This window comes from Mangifera indica, chromosome 15 (assembly GCF_011075055.1).
Source record: "Mangifera indica cultivar Alphonso chromosome 15, CATAS_Mindica_2.1, whole genome shotgun sequence".
NCBI lineage: Eukaryota > Viridiplantae > Streptophyta > Magnoliopsida > Sapindales > Anacardiaceae > Mangifera > Mangifera indica.
Genome location: NC_058151.1, coordinates 10,309,382 through 10,319,661, shown reverse-complemented (window position 1 = coordinate 10,319,661; position 10,280 = coordinate 10,309,382). Strand labels below are relative to the sequence as shown.

Genomic DNA, 10,280 nt, shown 5'->3' with positions numbered 1-10,280 from the left:
TATATATATATATATATATATATATATATATATATATATATATATATATATATATATATATATACATATATATATATATATGACTTAAATAATAGAATAAATCCAACCAAAATCTATGTGCATGAAATGTTTCATGGCCACCTACTCCATATGCTTGAATTCTTAATCGATTGATAATCCCTTTTTTAGTTTGTCTCTTTAAGCCAATAATTCTTCTATGGCTTCTTCCCTTTATTGCTTTATTTCCCTTTATTGGTAATCAATTGATTATTTCAAAGTCTAAAGAATGCGTTTCTTCCTTAACCTATAAGCTTATCGCATCCTATGCCGAATCATACAATTCAATTTCTTAACCCGAAAGTCTTCAAACAAGTTGTTCAAATTCTAGGTTTAAAGTTTCCATAAACAAATAGGTGAAAGGATATACTGCATATTCTTGCTTTTTATTATTTCAATCATAAAGAAATAATTATCAGCTTTGTAGTTTACTTAACCATAAAGAGAGATAGGGAGAAAAGTGCTTTTTTCTCTATAAAAACAGAAGAAAAGAAAAAGAGAAAACGATCGACTTTAATTTACTTGTCTTCATACAGCTCTGTGAACATGCAATCCACTGGATATACTAATGCTGGTCTCTTTCATAAAGAAATAATAACAGATATTGTAAACTTTTTTCTGATCGACCGACCTAATTTTATACGTACTTAATCAAACTAAATCAGCTACATGCATGGAAATCTTCGCGCATAAAAGTTAAACTCGTGGAAACTAAAAGCAACCTGAACATATTTTTTAATACATAATTAAATATATAAATAATATGTTATTATATAATTAAATATTATTTAATCTTTAATATAAAATTAATCAATCATATGAAAACATATTATTTATATCATATAAATATTATTTTATTGTTCAAGGTAAATATGTGTAAAATATTTAGAAATTGATTTATATTGTCATCCCATTACGTATTATTAGTTTATTACTGGTCATCTTAATTAATGGAAGAGTTAGCCCTCGATTCATAATACAATAATGAAAATATATAATGCTTTGGTTGATGGAATTTAAAGTAATTAGCTGATGACAGCGCTAAATAGCTTGATAATTAATAATAAAGCATTAAATATAGAAAGGATCAACGGAACTTGGTGACAAGGATAATTTTCCATCCAAGGTTTAATGAATGACAAATTTTTATCAGTTAATTTTTAAAAATTTAAATATCTATTTTTTTGTTAAATTTTATTATTAAGATTAAAAATAAAAATATCATTTAATAAAAATATTAAGAAAAATTAAAAATTAATCTTATGTTCTCCTTTAAGTTTAAAAATCAAACAATTTTTTTTACCCAAAGTTTTGAAAAATGATTATTTCTCTTTTAGGGTTTGCATTTTTTTATTTATGTTAAAATGACAATTTTTTTCTTCAAAAAAAATAGTAACTTTTCAAATTTTGAATTAAAAAAAATTATTAGATTTTTAAACTCAGGAAAGAAAATATGATAGATTTTTAATTTTAAAAATATTTTTAGTTAAATAATAATTTTACCCTTAATTTTAACAATAAATTTTAATAAAAATATGGATATTTGGGTTTTTGAATATTAACTGATGAGAGTTTTCACCAAACTTTGGGTGAGAAAAATCTTTTGGTATATATATATATATATATATATATATATATATATATGTATGTATGTATGTATGTATGTATGTATGGAACTTGGGAAAATTAATGTTTAAGAAATTATTGGTTGCTAATTACGAGGCAAGCTATATAATTACTAAAATTGCAGAACTTTTGAAAAGCGATAACACAAGTGATCATGCTTTAATTTACTTGTAAGGCGTGTTGCAGAACTTGTAAAACTTTGCCCTCTGAACGTACGTTAATAGTAAATATATAAGAAGTTGGCTCTATTGCTTTGCTACTATTAGAAATAATTTACAAATGGCAATTCAAGTGCAAGTAACTGCCATATCTTCATCGGCTCAAAATCATCAGGTGAAGCATATAAAATTATGGGATGAAAATTCTATTTTCGAAATAAATGTATGATTATTCTGCATGGTTAGATGGAAATTCATGCAATTAATTTATCAACTTTAATGGAAATTCTATTTTCGAAATTAATGTATGATTAATGCAGAGTTTCCACTGCAATTAATCGTCAATAGCAAAATATATTTAGGTTTGTAGATCCCCAAATATACATAAATTAATAATTAAGCTTCAGCAGTGACATGGAAACCACTTTCTTTTAATTTATTTATCAACCAATACTATGTAATAAAAGTAAGTCTTGAGATTTATTATAAAGATGATTTGCTCTAATGATGACAACAAAGAGAGGTGGGATAAGGCTCAGTATCCTATTCCTAGTTCATTCTTGTTACAGAGATGATGAACATTTCTTGTCTCCTATTCATAAAGAAAAATTCTCTCTTTGTCCCTTATCCATGAGAAAAAATCTCATTTCTATCTTTGTACCTATGAAGAAAAATTTTTTTCTGTAACTTTAAACATAACATAAATATATTAAATAATAAAATTAACTAAAACTAAAACTAACTAACTATTTTAAATATCACAAATAATATATGCTAATTACTTTAATATGCACATAAAAAAAACATAAATGAATTTGAAAAAGCCAAAAGACAGATTCCCACCTAAGGTTTGATGCAAACTCAACCTTCTACCTGTTAACTATCAAAAATCTAAACTTTTACCTATAGACTATTAAAATTAACATAAATAATTAACTCCAGCGGTAAAATGATTATTTAACTAGTAATATATTAAAAATAATAAAACATTATCTATTCCCCTTTAGGTTTATAAAACTAACAATTTTTCCTCAAGATTAAACTATCAAATCTTACATCCCCCCCTCGGGTTTAGGGTTTTTCTCCCTTCCCTTTTCTAGTGTTGAAACCGATGGCTTCACTCTCCCTCCCCTTTTCTAATGTATTCCTCCTCACAATGACTCATCTTTGTCATGGACAAAGGTGACATCTTCATCACCAGATGAAGACGAGTCACTATAGGGGGGAGCACACCAGAGATGAATCGAAAAAGGGGAGGGAGAGCAAAGTCGCTAGTTTCAACGCTAGAAAAGGGAAGGGAGAAACCTTAGGGGAGAAAATGTAAGTTTTAAAGTTTAATCATAGGGAAACTGTTAGTTTTCTAAACCTAGGGGAAAAATGAATAATATTTTATTATTTTTAATATATTACTAGTTAAATGATAATTTTATTCCTAGAGTTAACTAGTTCTGTTAATTTTAATAGTCTATGAGTGAGAGTTTGGATTTTCGATAGTTAGCAGGTGAGAGGGTTTGCATCAAACCTTGGTGGGAAATAGTCATTTGACTTTTGAAAAACATAACAATAAAACTATGTGTATCTATTTTGAGTATACATGAGACTGAATAATTTTGAATTAGAAAAAAAATAACATCTAATTATGTGACGACACATATAAGTGTATAATTGTTTATATATTTAAAGTATATATGTATAATATTACTTAAAATATAAATAATCTAAAATTATAAAATTATATTAATATTTTAAATAAACATATTAATATAAAAAGATGAAAATGAGGGCGGATATATCTTCCCATCCCTAGCCTCTCCGGTTGTGGAGGTATTTTTTTGTCCCTATTCCTCTCCTAATTTTTATCAAAGAACTGTATCCTCATTAAGGTAAAGGCATTGTAAAAACCCTAAAACTGAGTCGACATTGTCAATCTCTAAATTGCCATCCCTATGCTCTCTGCCTCTACCTAAAGGTTTGCACTTTTTGCCTTTTCTGATTTTAATAAACAGATAGCAGACTGTTGATTATCAAATTTTGTACAATAAAGTTATAATAATAAAAGATTTATTGGAATTGTGTGACCGTAAATAAAGCAATCTCATTTTACAATACCCAGCGGTAAGAAAGCAAGGAGGGCAGACTGCTGCTCCAATGAAAAATTAAAGGAAATAGAATCTGAAACTTTACTGCAAAAATAATATGGGCATTAAATTTTTTTTTGCAGATTTGACAATACAGCAAGTGGAGAGAAGAGTGGAATCTTAGCCAACTTCCCTTTTCAACTTTTGTTTGGTACTTGCCCCTTTCAACATCTCTCCTCAACTCTTCATTTGGAGGGACTTGAAGTTCAAAAAGAGCAAACAGAAGGAAGAAAGGTGACATCCATCAACAAGAAATAAAAAGAGATGCATGAAAGTTTCAAGAATTTTTGAAGGGTACAGCTGTGTGCCCAATAACTCCATTCATTAATATGTTATTTACCTGCACATTTAAATTAGTATTTAAGAATTAATTAATACTCGAATTCCAGCAAATCATAGTAATTAGTAAAAGAGAAAGAGATTACCATGTTCCCCAAACAACTTTCTTACGAAAGTAAGAAATATTATGAATAGAGCTACCCCTGCTAACAATCCAATTATAATCGCAAACGTCTTCTCTCCCTCGTTGCTATGTTTATCTGCAATTACTCCATAATTAATCAATAAATTAACGATTTTATTTAACTATATTATACAATTTTAATCCACCCTTTATGTAGTTAAGATGCTAACTTCATATCAATTTAATCTCATCTCTAACCTCTCATGGTAAAGTACTCATAAACAGTATTTATAAATATTATCCATAAATGATACAACATTTACTCGTATACTCTTAATTACTATTGATAAACAATATCACTTTTACATATTTACCCCACTTTTATTTATTTTTTATTTTTAAGAAAAATTTAAGTATTCTATTCTAATATTAAAAAAACTAGACGTTTCTTTATTCTAATATAAATTTGACGTAAATAAATCATTTCTAATACTAAGTAATATGCATAAACAATATTGCACTTACCTATCTATACCACCTATCTTTTTTTAGAAAAATTTAAGTATTTTGTCACAATATAAAAAACGAGATATTTTTTCGTATGAAAATTTGATGTAAATAATTTGTTCATATAGTTAAATTAGCTACAAAACAACAATAAAAAACCACAACTTAGAAATTAACAAAATATGATTCACAATTGCACAAAGAAATCTCATATTTTAAATTTCAAATCTTCAAACAAAATATCAAATATTATGATACAATGTTATTTACTTGAATTAAGGTGATTTTAATATAAGATTTCTTTGATTTTAAACTAATTTTTAGGCAAGAATATGGATAAAAGTAAGTTTGAGAGGTTCAAATTATAAAGTAAGAGATTTTGGTGAGACAGGTACCAAGTTGGGGTATTAATCATCTCAATTAACAATTTCTTTGTTAAACAATACATATATACCTATTTTGAATACATAAATAGGTAAGTGTTATCATGTGATCAAATATTATTTTATCTTTAATTCAAAATATTCAACCTTGTAATGATATATATCAAATATGTATTTATTTATATATTTAAAGCAAATACATATAATTTGATCAATTCTTCGTTGAATTAGAACGGCCAAGACTCTCCACTTCTAGGGTAAATGAAACCCCAAAAGAACATAAATGGAGCCAAGGATTTCACAAGTGGGAAGCGTGACTTACCACCGAAGGCCTTGAAGGCTGAATGGGCTTTTCCTGTAGAGTACCTGGCATAACACTTGCCCAGAAACATATCACCGTAATCCGCCGTACCACAATCATTTTTCAGCCGTCCGATCGCCGCCGACACACAATCTTGACATTGACCCAAACTCAAATCCCCTACACACTGCGCCACACCCTGGACCTCCCCTGACCCACCAGCTCTATACGGCCCACTAGCACTAGCCAGGCTCGCCATCACCGCATCTCTACGGCCCATAGCCTCCGGTTCATACCCAACGGACGGCCCACATTTCTTCAGCACCACAGTCTTATCCTCCACCCCCAAGAACGTCGTATTATCGTACTTGACATAACACCCCTGCAGTTGAAGTGCTCCACCGCACATTTGCTTGCACAACTCGCCCACTTGAGTCACAGCACGTGCCACGCAGGTGGCGCATTCGGGCATGGAGAGGTCGCCACGGCACTGGTAGAGGCCGTACACGACGTCCTGCTGGCTGGAGCCGAGGATGGTGAAGTTGTTGTAGGAGGAGTAGGTGGCTGAGTTGACAAGGGAAGTGAGGAGTGAATCGACGTTGAACTCGTAGGGTGAGTCAGGAGTGTACTTTTGCTGAGTGCAGCCTCCGAAAACGAAGGAATCCGTGGAATAGGAAGATGAAAGAATGGAGAGAGATAAGAGAGACAGAAGAAAGAAGAGAAGAAAACTTGCCCTTCTTGTTGTTGCCATGTTGGAGAGAGTCTTCTCACTAGAAGAGAGAGAGAGAGAAATACTAACGTGAGCTTAATATAAGCTAGAATTTGTAAGGACTGGCTGTTTTTTTTTTTTCTTTCTTTTTTTTAATTAATAAAAAGAATTATTATCTGAATTGCATCATGAATTTTCAGATAAATACGAGCATATTAAGTAAGTAAAATTTTAAATTTATTAAATAGAAAACTCTCTTATGTTTAAAAATTACCTTTTTATCACTCAATTTTTTTTATAACGAGATTTTCTTTCAAATCAAATTATCCTTTTAAAACTTAACAAACTATATTAAATATATAAAACTTTATATATAAATTTAACTTTATAATCACTGTATTCAATAAATAAAAAAATTTAATATTAAAATATTATAAAAAGAGATTAAAACTTATACCCATTTATGTATTAAACCTATTTATAACCTTATGACAGAAACATAGCTTCTGTAAAGTAGAATAAATGGAAGAGTGTAATGCTCCTTTCATTTCTTTTTAGAAATTTGCTTTTTCTGGGGAATATGGATAGCCAGGTAAAAAGTTAAGGTATGTAAATCTCGCTTCAGGAGTAATTTTCTTGGATTAACCCGACGGAAATTTAGTGCATAATTTAAGTAGAAAAGGTGTCATGACACAGAAAGAAAGAAAGGGAAAAAAGAAGAGTAGAAGGAAAAGTGTGGGGCACTCTCTTGTGATGACAACTTTTTAAAGATCCGTTGTATCGAGTAAACTAAAGCTTCGCAAATGTAACAGAAGTTTAATCCAAATTTTTTCTTCCAAATAATGCAAGTTGCTATAAATTAGATCAAAATAAACTAAACAAATGGTTCAAAAATGGTATTGGCATAGTGGCTTTTCTTTTCTTTACTGAAGAAAAAAATGTATAAATGGCATTGCCGTGGCTTGCCTCTGGTTTCATTTTTACTATTTACCATATATTACCGTAAAGTCACGATGCGTCATCATGATCAGATGTATATTTCTCAATTATTCATCTTCAATTGTTGATCAGATGTATGTATATACACAAACCATTATGTTGTATTAATAGTTAGGTTAGGAGAATAAGCTATTCCAATAAACATAACCATGGATTACGTTATACTTATAGACATCTTACTTTTATAATAAAATTGTAATTCCCTTTTTCTGCCAAATTAAATTGAAAATTATTAATATTAAAATATAAATCTCCATAAATTACACGCAAATTTGTTTTTCGTGAGATGGGATGGGATGATTGTGCCCTCATTCCAACTTCTTAATTATCTATAGGCCAAAGGACTATGTCCCACCCAAGTTTTAACCTCATCTTAATAGCATATATGTGATGTTTAAAAAACTTAAGTATCTATTTATGAGTTAACATCTGTTAGATATAAAGAAAAAATCATTATTTTATCATTAAACCTAAAAACCTTTAAAATTTATATAATTTTTTCTCTTAGTTTGAAAAACTAATAATTTTTTGCAAGATTAGGTTTTGAAAAATCATATTCCCCCTCTAGAATTTCTCTTTTCTTCTTCTGAAGCAACAAAGTTCCTTCTTCAGCTTACTTCCTCTTCCCACCCATCTTTTCCCTTTGTTGCCTTCATCATTGGTTGAAGAGCAAACATCGTTGTCATTGAAAACCTCATCGATTCGTCTTCAATTTGATTGATCGATGGGAAGAGGAAGCCTAAACCCTAAAAGCATTGAGCTACATTTCTGGTCTCAAGTAGAGAAATCGTCTCATTATCACTCAACAAAGACGATTTCTCGTCTTCATCAATTTGTCTGGAAAAAAGATGATTTGTCTTCATCTAAGCGAATATTTGTCTTCTCCAATGAGGATGAGACTAGAAGAAGGGAGAGAGCTGATCGATGGCTATCGGTTGCCAAAGAAGGAGAAGTTTGCCTGACAAATTAAAACCTTAGGGGGGATATGCAACTTTTCAAAGTTTAATTATAGGGAAAAATTATTAGTTTTCTAAACAAAATAGGGAAAATGTAGCTTTTTAAAATTTAATCATAGAGGAAAATTATTAATTTTATAAACTAAAGGAGAAAAATGATATAAATTTTTATGATTTGGTGATAAACAAGTATTTAAATTTTTATAACATTAAGAACATGCTTTTGATATTGAGTTAGGGGTTGTGCCTTTGGCCCTATCTATATAGCAGCAAGATATTGAAATTAATTTGTCTCTTAGGAGCGCAAGAACAAGAATGTCTAACGGCTCAGTGTTTTCTTTTTAATGCTTGATAACGGTGGCCAGCTTGGCATCCTATTGGCTTATTTATTTGATCTTAACATTATCAACAAAATAATAATAATAATAATCATTATTATTGGATCCGGGTTCATCCATGACAGGTCGACCCGACCCAATTCAATTAACTGTCAAAAGGTAGTTATTGGTGGTTATTATTAGCAGTTAGACTCTTATATAAAGTTCTAATTGCCTCCCAAAAAGTGAGAACGCCATTTTTACAGAGAATCATTCTCTACCCAACATACAAAAGCACAGATCTAGTCTCCTAATTGAAAAGCAATATGTGGGCAAATGGTGTTGTGAAAATAGACTAACGTCAACACCTCGTGTCGTATTCGAAGAAACTTTATCGAAAATTGAAATGGGTACGCAAATTCATATTTATAGATTTCACAGATTTTGATCCTGACATGTTTAATTATTTCCAACATTGGTATCAGAGCCTAGGATACGTATTTGTTATATTTTTCTGTGAATCGTATTGTGTATATTGTGAAAATTAAAATCTGCATGTTGAATTTCGTTGTCAAAATTCATTTTTGGACACGAATTTAATTCGACTAAAATTGCATGAAATTGGTGTTGGGAAACATGTTAGATGAATGATTGGAATGGTATTGCATGTTTTGAATTGAAAAACGACTCAAATTAATGCCGAAATCAATGCAAATTGACCCAAATCTGAGACCTAAGGCGTATTTTTCTTCCTCGCCGTTTCGACTGATTCCGGCACCATCGGCGTCGGAACTTGGAACGATAAACCTTAACATCGTCTGGGATACAAAAGCATTATGGTATAGTTGTCGGAAAATCACCGAAAGAAGGCCAATTAGAAGGACAACAAAATTAGGGTTCATCACGTGATTTCGGGTCGAAATTAGGTTGGAAAAACCCGATTACCCGACCCGATTAGTCAACTGGTCAACCTGTTTAGTCAACCAGGTCAACCCAACCTGGATCCTGACCCATGGGTAATCGGTCAACAGTCAAATAGTTGACCAATCAATGGTCAACATTTGACCACGCGTGATGACTTAGTTCCGACGCGTGAATTGAGTTGTCCGGCACGTGGCGACGCGTGACAACCTTATTTCAGCACGTGACGATACGTTTGACTCATTACAGGCGCATGAAGGTGCGTGCAAACATATATACGGCAACAACGTCGATTTGGCGCGTGAAGGATTGTATAAGATTATTGTGGTGCGTGAACACCCATTTCCAATGCGTCTTGGCATGTGAATTCTGTTTTTGAATCCTTGGAAGTTGTGTAGTGCTCATATCTGTATATGAGATGTGTTCTGTGGGTCTTATGGCGCATAATAACATGTAATATCTTATTCTGACTCTCGAAAACACATATTGGTGTTTTGAAATACATGTTTCTACTTCATACAAGTTTGTTGACTAGGGACCATCGCATTGCATGTCGAAACTATTAATACTTCATGGAATTCTCTTAATTGGAAAAAAAAGAATATCCATGCATGAATATGAGCCCCGTAATCTCTGATCTTATTCATAATGAGAATTTGAAACTTTTTGGGACTGAGTGGATACATTACAGCTTGCTATAGAGCGACGTTTAGTAATGCACGAGAGAATATCCATTAGTTTATCGTTATTCCCAAAACTAACGTAATACGAGATATTTAACCTAACGCAAATGTAATAGAGACTT

At 31.0% G+C, this 10,280-nt stretch overlaps 1 protein-coding gene across 1 annotated transcript; it reads right to left on the bottom strand.

Annotated features, from left to right (window-relative positions):
• Positions 1–3,885: 3,885 nt before the first annotated feature.
• LOC123197652 (plasmodesmata-located protein 7-like) lies at positions 3,886–6,345 on the bottom strand. Its single transcript, XM_044611992.1, has 3 exons — positions 5,595–6,345; positions 4,405–4,518; positions 3,886–4,319 (listed from the first exon to the last, which is right to left on the bottom strand). The coding sequence occupies exons 1-3, from the start codon at positions 6,322–6,324 to the stop codon at positions 4,312–4,314; spliced, it is 852 nt and encodes a 283-aa protein (XP_044467927.1). The 5' UTR covers positions 6,325–6,345; the 3' UTR covers positions 3,886–4,311.
• Positions 6,346–10,280: the final 3,935 nt, after the last annotated feature.

Excerpts from the sequence above, each read along its gene's own strand:
- LOC123197652 (XM_044611992.1), bottom strand. The coding sequence starts at position 6,324 with ATGGCAACAACAAGAAGGGCAAGTTTTCTTCTCTTCTTTCTTCTGTCT. Across the intron at positions 4,519-5,594 it reads AGCCTTCAAGGCCTTCGGTG|ATAAACATAGCAACGAGGGA; the intron begins GTAAGTCACGCT and ends GAGTAATTGCAG.